At 42.3% G+C, this 15,277-nt stretch overlaps 2 protein-coding genes across 2 annotated transcripts; both read left to right on the forward strand.

Moving 5' to 3' along the window:
- Window positions 1-321: 321 nt before the first annotated feature.
- Window positions 322-3,461, forward strand: LOC120676897 (cytochrome P450 72A15-like). The gene is made up of 4 exons (XM_039958228.1): window positions 322-883; window positions 983-1,227; window positions 1,329-1,713; window positions 2,928-3,461. The coding sequence occupies exons 1-4, from the start codon at window positions 353-355 to the stop codon at window positions 3,351-3,353; spliced, it is 1,587 nt and encodes a 528-aa protein (XP_039814162.1). The 5' UTR covers window positions 322-352; the 3' UTR covers window positions 3,354-3,461.
- Window positions 3,462-7,065: 3,604 nt separating this feature from the next.
- On the forward strand, window positions 7,066-14,815 carry LOC120674867 (cytochrome P450 72A15-like). Its single transcript, XM_039955970.1, has 4 exons — window positions 7,066-7,531; window positions 10,218-10,228; window positions 13,069-13,413; window positions 14,390-14,815. The coding sequence occupies exons 1-4, from the start codon at window positions 7,066-7,068 to the stop codon at window positions 14,813-14,815; spliced, it is 1,248 nt and encodes a 415-aa protein (XP_039811904.1).
- The last annotated feature ends 462 nt before the right edge of the window (window positions 14,816-15,277 follow it).

The following is a 15,277-nucleotide window of genomic DNA, read 5'->3' on the forward strand; positions in this document are numbered from 1 at the left end:
CCAGGCGTATCCGTATCGGATACGTCTCCGACACAGGATACGGGACTGCAGTGATGTATCTGTGTTTCTGAGACCGTGGCAACACCGGTCAAACCATCACATGGTGTCTAGTCAGTGCTAGTAATAGTTTCTTCTCCACCAAGTTCGTAACAGGCATTGTGGTCCACCGCTAGTTTGACCAAAATGCAGAGCACGTCTTACACTCCAAGAAACCTTAAACAAATGAGCACAACGAACAGCAATCAGCATATGACCAAGTGACACCTCTATATAACCTGACTCCTGGTGCCGTAGTACCATGCATATCCTTATCTAGTCAAAGTCCACTTTATTTGCATAATCAGCAGCAATAATGGTTCTTCAAGCGTTGTTTGCAGCTGTAGCTTCAGTACCTCGCAGCTTCCTGGTCTACGGTGTCCCTGGCCTTGTGCTGCTGTGGCAGGGCGGCCGGCTGCTGAACAAGCTCTGGTGGCAGCCGCGACGGCTCGAGCGAGCTCTACGCGCACAGGGCCTCCGCGGGACGTCGTACCGCTTCCTCACCGGCGACCTCAAGGAGTTCGGCCGGCTCAACAAGGAGGCTTGGGCCAGGCCGCTGCCGCTAGGGTGCCACGACATCGTCCCCCGCGTCACGCCGTTCCTCTGCAACCACGTCCGGGAGCACGGCAAGACGTGCTTCTCCTGGTTCGGGCCCGTTCCCAATGTGACCGTCACCGATCCCGCGCTGGTGAAGGACTTGCTCTCCAACAAGTTCGGCCACTTCGAGAAGCCCCAGTTCCCGGCCTTGACGAAGCTGATCTCCGACGGACTCACGAGCCACGAGGGTGAGAAATGGGTGAAGCACAGGAGGATCCTCAACCCTGCATTCCATCTCGAGAAGCTCAAGGTATATCATCAAGTTTCAGTTTTGCAATTACTTCTAGTGACTTTTCAGAGATTGGGTTTGTGATTGATCATCGATGGGCTCATGGGCATGACCTCGCAGCTGATGCTGCCAGCTTTCTCTGCGTGCTGCCTAGAGCTTGTCAGCAAATGGGCGCAGTCCCTTGGTTCTGACGGTTCGTGCGAGCTGGACGTCTGGCCAGAGCTCCAGGCCCTCACCGGAGATGTCATTTCTCACACCGCGTTCGGCAGCAGCTACCTTGAAGGGAGAAGGCTTTTCCAGCTCCAGTCCGAGCAAGCCGAGTGCTTCGTTGGCGCCATTCAGAAGATTGTCATTCCAGGTTACATGTGAGTTACTCTGTTCTGCTGTGACTGCTCTTATTCTGTTCTTCTTCAGTTGCACGTACGTCTGTTAATGTTGTGGGCCTTTGTTTGGGTACTTGCTGCAGGCACTTGCCAACGAAAAACAACAGAAGAATGCGCCAAATCAACAGGGAGGTCAACTCAATTTTACGAGGGCTGGTTGCGAAAAGAATGCAAGCCATGAAAGAAGGTGAACCCACCAAAGATGACTTGCTGGGTTTATTGCTGGAGGCAAACATGAGAGACACAGACGAGAATAGCCAGTCCAGCCTGGGAATGACAATCGAAGATGTCATCGAGGAGTGCAAGGTGTTCTACTTTGCAGGGATGGAGACGACATCAGTGCTAATGACATGGGCAATGATCTTGCTAAGCATGCACCGAGAGTGGCAAGACCGTGCAAGGGAGGAAGTGATCGGCTTATTCGGGAAAACTAAACCAGAATACGAGGGATTAAGCCGCCTCAAAACGGTGAGTTCTTCAAACAAGTTAGTCCCTTTTTTATGAGGAGAAAGAAGTTAGTACTCAATTCACTATCATACTATTACTGATTGGAGGCTCTTTTTGAAGCCATGACATGAAGCCATCTATATCCTAGGTGAATGGCCTAGAAAAAAGTGAAATCCATGAAATTCTTAAAACAAAATATTTAACCATAAATCAATATATGGTAATCATTGTTAATAATAATAGTCGCTGGTTTTATTTTCTTTCTACAAAATTATCCACTTACGCCATTATAAAGAATTAGCCTAAAATAGCCCATATATTTATATCTTAATTAGCCTAAAATAACCCCTATATTTATATCTTAATTAGGCAGAAAAAATAAACCCTATATTTATATCTTAATTACCCACATATACCATTATAGGAAAAAAATCAGATCCAGTCTAATTTAGATCCTACATCTATATCTTAATTTGCCACATATGCTATTACAGAAAAAATGAGATCCAGCCTAATTTAGATCTTTCAAAAAAAACTTTAAAATAGTACCGGTCACATCTATCCAAACCATCCTTCTTAATCTCTTCTCCTTATTTAAATCAGAGAGTCTATCCCAAAGGGATAATCAGATATACTTGTACATCTCTCTATGTATAAAGAGAGCTGCTATATTTTTAAAAAATAAATTCGATACTTTTGTGATGAGAAGCACGCTGTGGTGTTAACCTAGATTACTGGCACTAGGATAGAGCTGGGCTTACTTAGTACATTAGTCATGATTGTCATATATATACAAGTTAAAGTATATTTAGTCGCAAAAGAGTTAAAATATATTCAAATTCTATAAGTATTATGGTGTATAAATAAAACTGCATTTGCCTAATGCCTTCATTCCAAACTATAAGTTATTTTTAGTTTTGTTCTAAGTAAATTTCTCTATGTTAAATTAAGTTTATAGAAACAATCCATCAATATCTACAATATTAAACTAGGTTGACTAGATAGACTAAAATATGTCTGTGTATATTTTTCATAAACTTTTTCAAATTTAGATTAATTCTCTTTAAGTAAATATAAAATAAACTATATTTAAAACAGAAGGGATGTTAACTAAGGATATATAACTATAAATTACTTTTCCATGCAGTTGCACGAGTTGATAGGCTAGTATTTACAATGTTGTGATGGAAACAATGACTAATTGTTTTGCTCTCTATATCTTTGAGTATTTGTAGGTGAATATGATCTTTTACGAGGTTCTCCGATTATACCCGCCGGCCATCACGTTCAGCCGGAGAGCCTACAAGGAGATGAAGATTGGAAATGTCACGTTTCCAGCCGGTGCGTTCATCGAGATCCCTATTCTGTTCATCCACCATGCTCCTGACACCTGGGGGAGTGACGTCAACGATTTCAAGCCGGAGAGGTTCGCCGAGGGGATTTCCAAGGCGTCCAAGGACTCGAGCGCATTCCTCCCATTTGGTTGGGGACCTCGCGTATGCATCGGCCAAAACTTCGCACTCCTTGAGGCCAGGATGGCGATGTGCATGATCCTTCAGCGGTTTGAGTTTGAGCTCGCACCATCGTATACTCATGCACCACACACGGTGATGACGCTGCACCCGATGCATGGTGCACAGATTAAGCTTAGGGCGATCTAATACGCCAATAGAATACTTGTTTACAGTTACTTGTTATGTTACCTGTCGATGTTGTAAAACTTTATCTATGGTATTGGAAATAAATATCTCTGCAGCAGTGGTTCGTCATGTTTCATGTGTAACTAATTGATCACTGTACGTGTAATATATTAGCCCATTAATAAATTCAGGTACGGTTGAGCCTTTTTCGCATCGGTCACTCACGGTTAGCTCAAAGAAATAAATATTTGATCTATGTTGTGTCGTTTCGATCATAGTCTATTTTGCAAAGTTCACGAGTTGTTGACTTGATAAAAATGGTTTGGCATATGTCATGGTTCAAGAGCACTAAATTGGTAGCCCTGATCCACGAACAAGTTATGATCATAAGCACTGCGGCATGGTGACTATTTCTTCAAATTTAGCATTATGTTACCTCTTTTCAGGTTTGGATTGGATCATGTAGGTACAATGCTTGATCGAATAAAGTCAGCCTTTTCCTCAAAAAAATATTATCCTATTTTTTATGCTTTCATTCTTTTTTCGGATGGTTTTGATTATTTGTAGATTTGTGTGTGGATGGGGACAATAATTAGTTGAGGATGTCCTACATATTTGCTGGTATATTTTTAGTCTCCAGCCGAAATAGGCTCACCATGAGAAAAACAGATATGAGAAAAATGAAATACTTTGAGCAAATGTCATCCCAATCAAGCCCATGTAGGAGAATATTTCACCAAGATAGTGGCTGCCAATTTTGTAGATGAATTGTGTTGACCGTCCTTAAGTGTAAAATCAACCGCCATTATCTGCATCACTTAATCTTGAATAAACCACCAAAACTAGAGATAGGGGATTTAACTCTAATTATTTCCACGAGTTTTGATGAGACATGTTATGGAGGCACCCATGAGCACATACCCTTAGAAGTGCACGCAAAACACAGGAAAATGCACAGAAAATTATACACCCTGCATGACACTTACAAGAAGGGCCCACAAACTAGAGAAAATGGGCGCGCCAAGGCACATGCATCCAAGGGATAAGACCAACCCACTTGTCAGCCAGCCAGAGGAAGGAGGGCCTGGGGGAGTGCCTTCTGGGGGCGTCTGACCTCCTGGGTGGCCCGACCCTAGAAGGGCTCCCGTCCAAGTGCATTTAGGTGAGGAGTAGCGCTTACTCAACCTCAAGCCTACCCGAAGTAAACGAGTGAGAGCTGAGTTTATCATTTCTTGAACATATCCTTTAGATCAGAATCACACTATCCAAAGGCCACTCTACCTCTTATCTTTCATAAGGGCAACTTAGTTAGAAGATTGTTACACCTTCGTTCCTCTTGGAAAATACGATACCCTGAATACTTTTGGGTAAAGTGCTACACAATATTTCCATATGTTTGCAGCCTTCTCTATGAGAGTTAAGAAATACCAACAAATTACATACCATGGTTCTTTCTATTGGTTGAGAATACGGATGAAAGCTCAAAAAAAAAAGAATTGGATGCAAGCAAAGGATCACAGATCATGAGCCCACGTCAGGCCAACATGAGAAGCTATAGCAAGCAGATGACATTGAGTAGAGCTTTTACAATAAGGCTTGTATCCCCTACGAGTGCGTATGTGTGTTTGTGAGCGTCTGTGTCTATACTGTGTTTCTCAAAAAGAAAAAAAGATGAGCCCTTGAACTCTCTCCTCGAGAAGACCAGGAGTCTTACTGAGACGAAGAGCATGAATCACACGGATACCCGTTGGGTATCTAATGGTATCCAAAATACAGTAATTATAACCTAGTGAACTTGTATTATTTTCAAATTTTATATCTCATTTTTCTTGTGATTGTAAGAACTACATAGACCGATAATAAGATTGTGTGCACTAACAGATGTGAAAGTAACGTTGATATTTTGATTATTGTTTGTAGTGAAGTGTATGCATCATTGTTGCATTTTTAGATGAAATACTTATTAGCTAGAATTGAATGCATTTACTTACATACAACTACAAAATAACATATCCTGAAGATAAGAAAAAAATGGTGCAAGATGAACCATTTAGTTCTCTATTTTACTAATGCTTTGAATTCGTTTGTATAGGCAATAAATTCGAAATGTGCTAGTCTATGTGACCAAATGATATGTTATTTATGCTATCATTAGTAGATCCAATGCGTACAACTCATATCCGGTGGGCGCGGATACGGATATAAAATTATACCCACTATATTTCGTAGGTACATATATATCTTAGAGCTTCAAGTATTATTACGGACGGGTATTACTTTACCCGCACCTTATCCAACCCATTGCCATCTTTATTTACCAACAGCGCGCGAACAACTCGAGCTGGCTTGTTTAATTAACAAGCTGAAACACTACCTCGGCCCGTTAGAAAACTACAATGTGCCGAACCGAGCCGGGCCAAACTAGCTACGAGCTCAGCGAACTTTTTGTCCAACTCTATATGGAGTTAGAAACTTAAGTGAAAAATATAGAATTCATTAGTTTACAGTGAAGCTTAATCTCTAAGTTTTTAAGGCACCCTGAGCTCTAATTGCGATTTGTGAACTCTCAAATGACTCACGTTCTGACTAAATTCAATCGTGAGCTCATTGTTGCGTCAAGGGATTAAACAACTTCCATGCAACACCGATAAAACCGTCACATGGTGTCGTGTCACCAAGTTTGTAATATAGCCATTGTGCGGCCCGCTGCACGTTTGGCCAAAATGCAGAGAGCAAGTCTTACACTCCAAGAAAACTTAAACAAATGAGAAAAGCGACGCAGGGATGCAAGTTGCATATATTTTGAATTATTGGGTCCATCCAAAACATAGATAAAATGAACTAAAGATGACATTCTGCATAAATAATTAGGAGGAAAAATGAACTAGCGCTACCAAAAAAATGACCTCTCCTCCCGCATGTTAGTATTGATTAACTTTTGGTTTGGTATTAAAGTTGGCACATAAATATTTTAGTACCGGGTTCAAATTTGATAACTTCTGAAGCTATTTTAGTACCGCAGCCATTTTAGTACCGTGGTCATTTAGTACCGATGAATGACACCACTCGGTACTAAGGGGTGATATTTAGTACCGGTCAGTTTCTTGGTCCGGTACTAAATGGTCCTCCACGGATTACTTCAAAAGGAAATCATCTCGTATCTAGTCATATATATGATGTGTAGGTGAGATGGTAATTAAAGTTCGCATGAGGCGGGAGATCGCGAGTTCAAATCCCACGGACCGCGCACGTGTGAAATTCGTGTGTGACATGCGACGACGTTGTGTGGGTATCTCCTGGCTGTTTCTCGATTTTATTTCTTTACTTTTTTTAGTGCAACGATTTTTTTCTTTACTTTTTGAGTGCAAAACCATTTAGCACCAGTCAGTGTTACCTACAGGTATTAAATGGTCCCTTTACTACCCGGCGTTTTGACCCGTACTAGATGGCGCGGTATTCGCCATTTAGTACCAACCAATCGGTATTGGTCAGCCGTCCGGTACCAAAGGTGGTTGTTGGCACTGGAGTTCAGTTCTCTAGCGGTGTAAAATGGTATGGTATGTTATGTTATTATAATTAATTAGCTGACCTAAAAACAATATTAGGTACTCATTTGCATCCTTATTGCAAGCATCCAACCAAGTGACATCTCTATATAACCTGACTCCATGTGCCGTATCATGCATATCCTCATCAGTCGTCAAAGTCCACTTTATTTGCATCAGCAGCAGCAATGGTTCTTGGAGCGTTGTTTTCATCAGCTGTAACCTCAGTACCCCGCAGCTTCCTGGTCTACGGTGTCCCTGGCCTTGTGCTGCTGTGGCAGGGCGGCCGGCTGCTGAACAGGCTGTGGTGGCAGCCGCGGCGGCTGGAGCGAGCTCTTCGCGCGCAGGGCCTCCGCGGCACGTTGTACCGCTTCCTCACCGGCGACCTAAAGGACTTCGACCGGCTCAACAAGGAGGCCTGGGCCAGGCCACCGCTGCCGCTGGGGTGCCACGACATCGTCCCCCGCGTCACGCCGTTCCTCTGCAACCGCGTCCGGGAGCACGGCAAGACGTCCTTCGCCTGGTTCGGGCCGATCCCCAACGTGACTATCACCGATCCCGCGCTGGTCAAGGACTTGCTCTCCAACAAGTTCGGCCACTTCGAGAAGCCTCAGTTCCCGGCCTTGACGAAGCTGCTCTCCGACGGACTAAAGAGCCACTGAAAGGATCGGGTGCTCTTAGATTAAGAGGGGAGGGGATGAATTAGGCAATCTAAAAATCTTAGACCTATGGCTCCAACTAGTTTGCACAAAATTTAAATTATTTCAAGCTATCTAGATGTGCAACTAGTGTTTTTCTAGTGGTAAACCCCTATCCAAAAGAGTTCAGCAACCTATAGTCTTTCCTATCAAGAAACTACTCTATGAAAGTAAAGGCATATAAATTGCTAATAAGAAATGCGGAAGCTTAAGGGAGCGGGATAGGAGATAGCAAACTCTTTACGTGGGTGTTTATCCCGTGGTTCGGTTAGCCACAAAGGCACACCTACATCCACATTGTTGTAGCACTCACTAAGAGTATTGTTACTCGGCCACCAAGTCTCTTCTGTGAACACAATCACGGACACCTTGGCCCCGGGTTCCACTAAGGAGCTTCTCCACAAAGGATGGGGGTCTTCACGTCCCCCGCACAAAGATTGTCGTCGCCCTCCACACCAAGTCGGAGGGTCGATGACGTTGCCGGCGCACCAAGCTCTTAGTTGGTTCACTAGAGAACCACATCACAAAGGCTCTAGGCCTTGCAATGTCACTCACTAACAGCTAATCTAGCACTTTACACTCACAAAGCTAGTGCTAAGACAAAGGATATGATCTTTATGCTCTTGGATGGCTTGGAGATGTTCTTGTGTGTGTGTGGGATGTCTCAAGTCTCCAGCAAGCTTCAAATGGCCGGGGGGCTTGTATTTATAGGCCTCCAAGTCGTGTAGCTGTTGCTCCAACGGTCAGCAGAAAACTGCGTGTCATCGGATGAACCGAAGCCTCTGGCATGGGTAGCGTCGGTTCATCCGGTCACTCTAAGACCCGAAGTAGCCGTTGAGCTTCTCTGACATAGTTGCAGCAACTCCAGGGACCATCGGTTGAACCGATGCATAGGGTGTCGGTTCAACCGGTCACTCACAGCAACTGGACTAGCCATTGGCTTCTTCTCTTCTGCTGACGTCATTACACCGATGGTATGCACCGATGCTTCATCGGTTCAACCGGTGCTGAAGGATCTTCTCCTGGGCACTTGACATCGTCTCGGGTACACAGTATGCCCAATGCACCGATGCCTTGACTTGATGCCGTCGGATTAACCGGTGCCTCCTATGATCTTCACTTGATTTCCAGAGGCGTACAGATTTGGGCCAAAAGCCAGGCCGTCGGATCATCCGACAACCATCGGATGCACCAATGCTAGGGGCATCGGTTCAACCGGTGCTACAGGTTTCTGTAGAACTCGTCCATTTCAGTATTTCTTTGAGTTTTTTCTTCGTGTTTTGCTTTGTATGGCCTTTTCACTTCATCCCTGGAATCTAGAAATGTTCACTTAACAAAAGCATTAATTCCATTGATTGCGTTGTCACTCGATCACCAAAATCACTCGAAATGGCATAAAAGGTGCCATGTTCATTACAAACTCTCCCTTTTTGGTGATTGATGACAACACAATCAAAGCAAGCATAATTTTGCAAAAATCGAATTACTTGATACCAATTGAAACCACTTACACTTACTTGGATGCTTACCATCATCGTGCCATGTTTGTCACAATCTTCCCATTATCCGATGATAGCTTGGCCTCCCCCTGAAACCATGATTCCCCCTTTGTTCCTCCCCTTATCTCGCTACTTCTCCCTCATGACTTGATTCACTTGGAATTTCTCCCCCTTTGAAATGGGAAACATTTCTCCCCCTTTGTTGAGAACATGCCTTGCTTTGATCAACATCTCTCCCCCTTTGGAATCAAATCACCTAAAAAGGTCTTGCTCCTAAAAATGTCTTGCAAAATAATATAGCTCAAGAGAGGGTTAGTAGCCTAGGGAGTTAGTTCCATAACTCATGATCCAATTGTATGATATCAATGAAGATACCAACTGAAAAATTTACTATGGTGGATCACAAAATCACGAAACTAGCATGACATGAGCTAAACTCTCCATAAGTATGTGCACATAATGATAATGTGAAAATCAAGTGCACAACTAGATGTTATAACTAGAGAGCTTAGATCATATCATGCACGGAGATAACTCTAAAAAAGATAAGAGATTGACAATGATACCATTAGTTAGAAATTAGGATCTTGCATACATCCGGGGGCTATTTGTTTACCTTGCATGTACCAATTGACGGTGACTTGCAAAGTGATACCACTTGAAAGTCTTCGAATCAAGGATACCATTTGTAAGTCTTTTTGAAGAAAAGCACTTGGTACACTAAGGTTGAGCAAATGTATGAGCACATAGCCTATGAACTTAGATATGAGCATTCAAGTTCAATAGAGCATGGCTCAATATGCATGTAAGCACAATTTATCTAATCACTCTGATAGAGTTGTTTGTTCACATTAATTGTGAGAAACATTCTCTTAGAGTGTTAACTCCACGTGAGACTACAAAAGATAAACTAGCAAACACATTAGTCTCAAAATCACAACCTATAGGATGAACTCCCCCTAAATGTGTGCATTTAGTGTTTGAATCACCAAGAAAATGTATGCACAATGTTTTTGACAACAATGAGAAGTTTACCCTATAGCTTGTGCTCATGGTACACATATGAAATACATACCTCTTGAAGTTCATGTACCATGAAGGATAATCTTGTGTAGCTTTCTACATACTTATCAAATCATGTAGGTTGCTCATGTGTTAGACATCATGACACAAGCAACCCACCATATATAACACTAGGAGATGCAATGTATGCAAACAACCTAGCAAAGGCAATGGAGCTACATGATGCTTGAATTAAAATCTAGCTATCATTACCTTATGTGTAGGGGAGGGGAACTTGGGTCACTAATATTTAATCCCCAACTTGGCTCTAATTCATCTTTGCATGATGCATCCCTACTTATGCATCCCAAATCTTGCCAAGTCTCCAAATTCCCCGAAGCCGTTTCTTGGGCTTCAAGTCTCCTTTGGAACCCATACCATTTGAGGCCCCTTCATATTGGTTATGACATCCTTGGGAACCCAGATGGGGCGGTTCCAACTCCTTTCTTGCTTCCCAACCTTGTGAGCAACCACCTTGCCATTTGTTTTCTTCTTGATCACATAGGTGGTGCTATTACTCTTGTTCCTCCGGTTGGACTTGGTGTAGATGAGAGAACTCTTGATTGTAAGCTTCTTCTTGTTCTTCTCATCCGAAAGCTTCTTCTTTGGTTGAGTGCACTTGTTAGACTTGTGGCCTTTGTGATGGCACTTCGAGTATGTCACGGTGGACCCCTTCTCAAACTTCTTCACCATGTCATCACGGTTATCTTGAGAAGGTTGAACATTGCTCTCTATGCCTATGCCTTTCAACCTATACAAATCCTTCATGAGCCTTTCCACTTCTTGCTTGAGCTCATCATTCTCTTTGGCAATGAGATTATCAAATGTTTCTACAACAACATTCTCATAGCATTTCTCATTGCAAGGGTTAGAGCAAGATTCATCAATTAAATCAATGCAAGAAGTTGAAGCATCTACCCTAGGGATTGGAATTGCACAAGGGGTACTTTGCTCCATTTCCAAAGAGTCATTAATATCATTAATGCTCTCAAATTTTAATTTGAGCTCTTCATGCTCCTTGCTAAGCAATTGAAATTTGCACATTAAATCTTCAAAATTTGTAGCAAGAGAGGCATTTAGATCTTTGAGAGCACTAAGGTTTTTTTATTTCTTTTGCTTGTCTTTTCATGACTCCTTGTTGCTCATGGATTAAATCAAGAAGATCCTCAAAAGAAGGAGCATCGGAGTCATCATCACTTACATTGCTATTTGTACCTTTGGCCATGTGGCATGAGTTGGGTGATGATGAACCTCCCTTGTTGGTGCGGGTGGTGGTGCTCTTGATGGACTCATCACTTGAGTTTGAGCTTGAGCATGGGCTTGATAATACACCATCATCCACCCATTCTCCAAGAAAAACACGAGGTTCATCCTTGGGCTTTTTCACCTTCTTTTGCTTCTTCTTTTTCTTGTGCCTTTTCTCAACCTTATGGGGACAATTAGATGTTAAAGAATTTAACCCTTCCCCGTAGAATTGTGAAGCCATTTCTAATGGATTCATCCTTTCCCCCTAAAAGAGCTAACTCACTAGGTAGTGAAGCCTAACCGATCAAATAAGCCGGTAAGCACAAATTGCCAATGAAATTGGCTTCCTTTGTGATAGGAGTGAGTCCCACCTTTGATACCACTTGAAAGGATCGGGTGCTCTTAGCTTAAGAGGGGGAGGGGGTGAATTAGGCAATCTAAACACCTTAGACCTATGGCTCCAACAAGTTTGCAAAAAATTTAAACTATTTCAAACTATCTAGATGTGCAACTAGTGTTTTTCTAGTGGTAAACCCCTATCCCAAAGAGTTCAGCAACCTATAGTCATTCCTATCAAGAAACTACTCTATGAAAGTAAAGGCATATAAATTGCTAGTAAGAAATGCGGAAGCTTAAGAGAGCGGGATAGGAGATAGCAAACTCTTGACGCGGGTGTTTATCCTGTAGTTCGGTTAGCCACAAAGACACACCTACATCTATGTTGTTGTAACACTCACTAAGAGTATTGCTACTCGGCCACCAAGTCTCTTCCGTGAACACATCACGGTCACCTTGGCCCCGGGTTCCACTAAGGAGCTTCTCCACAAAGGATGGGGATCTCCACGTCCCCCGCACAAAAGTTGTCGTCGCCGTTCCACACCAAGTCGGAGGGTCGATGATGTTGCCGGCGAGCCTTCAAAGCTCCAAGGTGCCGACGCACCAAGCTCTTGGTTGGTTCACAAGAGAACCACAGCACAAAGGCTATAGGCCTTGCAATGTCACTCACTAAGAGCTAATCTAGCACTTTACACTCACAAAGCTAGTGCTAAGACAAAGGATATAATCTTTATGCTCTTGGATGGCTTGGAGATGTTCTTGTGTGTGTGGGATGTCTCAAGTCTCCAGCAAGCTTCAAATGGCCGGGGGGTCTTGTATTTATTAGACTCCAAGTCGTGTAGCCGTTGCTCCAACGGTCAGCAGAAAACTACGTGTCATCGGATGAACCGAAGCCTCTGGCATGGGTAGCGTCAGTTCATCCGGTCACTCTAAGACCCGAAATAGCCGTTGAGCTTCTCTGACACAGTTGCAGCAACTCCAGAGACCATCGGTTGAACCGATGCATAGGGTGTCGGTTCAACCGGTCACTCACAGCAACTGGACTAGCCGTTGGCCTCTTCTCTTCTGCTGACGTCATTACACCGATGGTATGCACCGATGCTTCATCGGTTCAACCGGTGCTGAAGGATCTTCTCCTGTGCACTTGACATCGTCTCTAGTACACAGTATGCCCAATGCACCGATGCCTTGACTTGATGCCGTCGGATCAACCGGTGCCTCCTATGATCTTGACTTGATTTCCAGAGGCGTGCAGACTTTGGCCAAAAACCAGGCCGTCGGATCATCCGACAACCATCGGATGCACCGATGCTAGGGGCATCGGTTCAACCGGTGCTACAGGTTTCTGTAGAACTCGTCCATTTCAGCATTTCTCCGAGGGCTGGTTGGGAAAAGAATTCAAGCCATGAAAGAAGGTGAACCCACCAAAGACGATCTACTGGGATTATTGCTGGAGTCAAACATGAGGGACACGGACGGGAACGGCCAGTCCAGCCTAGGGATGACGATCGAAGACGTCATTGAGGAGTGCAAGCTGTTCTACTTCGCGGGGATGGAGACAACATCAGTGCTGTTGACATGGACAATGATCCTACTCAGCATGCACCCGGAGTGGCAGGGCCATGCAAGGGAGGAAGTGATTGGCTTATTCGGGAAAACTAAACCAGAATATGAGGGATTAAGCCGCCTCAAAACGGTGAGTTCTTACAAGTTATTCATTTTTTTGGTGAGGAGAGACAAGTTACTCCGTGCCCTCTTCATCCTGTTTTGATTTTTCTTGGTACATAGATTTGTTATGTACATAAAAATAATTATTAGTGGTGTTTCACTATATTCACAATGCTTCAATCTTACTGTTACTAATTGGAGCCTCCACATGAAGCCACCTAGGATCCTAAGTGGACACTCTAAAAAAATAGAGAAATCCTATAAATTCTCACAAAAATCAAAAACATCAAGCCATCAATCCAACAGCTCTAATTATAATAACCATCGGATCTGTTATCTTTTTTAATAAATTACCACCTCTGCCATTAAGAAAATAGACTAAAATAACACCTTAAATATTTATCTAAATTACCCACCTATGCCATTATAAATAAATCTAAAGTAACCTCCTAATCTTTGTGTAAATTACCCACACATGCCATTATAAGAATAATACAAATACCCCCTAAATTTGCATATAAATTATCCAATTATGTCATTACTATTACAAGTTAAATTACTCCTAAGTCTGAATTTAAATTATATAATTATAATAAAATATTAAAATTCACCAATATAAAATATTAAATTACTATTTCTATCATTATTAATATATTATTTAAATTATTATTTATAAAAAACTACCCACAATATATGTCACCATATATTCATGTATGATGAAAGAGATAAGAATACAAATTCACAAACAAATAGTTCAACTAAATATATATCGAATACATATAGAGGTGTGATACAAAATAAAATTTATTGTAACTTGATAATAAAATATATATATTAGAGTATGTGTTAAATATTTAATAGATGAAAAATAGCGTGAGATAAATAATTAGCCTTATTTTTATATTAATTTTAATTAGTCCGTGCTGGTGCATGGGTTGATAGACTAGTGAAAATAATGCAAACACATGAATTGTTTTGCTCTCTGTACCTTTGAATATTTGTAGGTGAATATGATCCTTTACGAGGTTCTCCGATTATACCCGCCGGGCGTCAGGTTCAGCCGGAGAACCTACAAGGAGATGAAGATTGGAAATGTAACGTATCCAGCTGGTGCGTTCATCGAGATCCCTGTTCTGTTTATGCACCATGATCCTGACACCTGGGGAAGTGACGCCAACGATTTCAAGCCGGAGAGGTTCGCCGAGGGGAATTCCATGGCATCCAAGGCCTCAGGCGCGTTCCTCCCGTTTGGTTGGGGACCTCGCATATGCATCGGCCAAAACTTTGCACTCCTTGAGGCCAGGATGGCGATGTGCATGATCTTTCAGCGGTTTGAATTTGAGCTCGCACCATCTTATACTCATGCACCATATGCGGTGCTGACGCTGCATCCGATGCATGGTGCTCAGATTAAGCTTAGGGCATCGTAATACTTGTTTACAGTTACTTGAAATGTTACAAGTCGATGTGGTAAAACTTTATCTATGGGCATTTTGAAAATAAATATCTTTGAAGTGGTTCGTCTTGTTTCATGTGTATTTTGGTAAAGAAAGTCGTTTTGAGTTTATCTTGAGTCAAATATTTTAAACTTTGACTATAAACAAATCCTTTTATGTTGAGTTTAAAAATATGAAAGCGATGTAAGTAGATTCATATTGAATTATAGTTTCGTAAATATATATATTTACTATATTTATAAAAAATTTTATAATAAAAAGAGTGGTCAAAGTTATTTTCGGAGACTGTAGCGATGTCTGAAACGACTTACTCTACCAACCTGGAGTGAGTAACTTGATTACTGTACATGTAAGTACGCGTAATATATTATGCCATTAAGTTCAGGCAATGGTTGAGCCTTTCGCAGTGCCTGCTCAATGGCGAATCTAGAATTT

The sequence above is a fragment of the Panicum virgatum genome, chromosome 5N, assembly GCF_016808335.1.
Source record: "Panicum virgatum strain AP13 chromosome 5N, P.virgatum_v5, whole genome shotgun sequence".
NCBI classification, from domain to species: Eukaryota; Viridiplantae; Streptophyta; class Magnoliopsida; order Poales; family Poaceae; genus Panicum; species Panicum virgatum.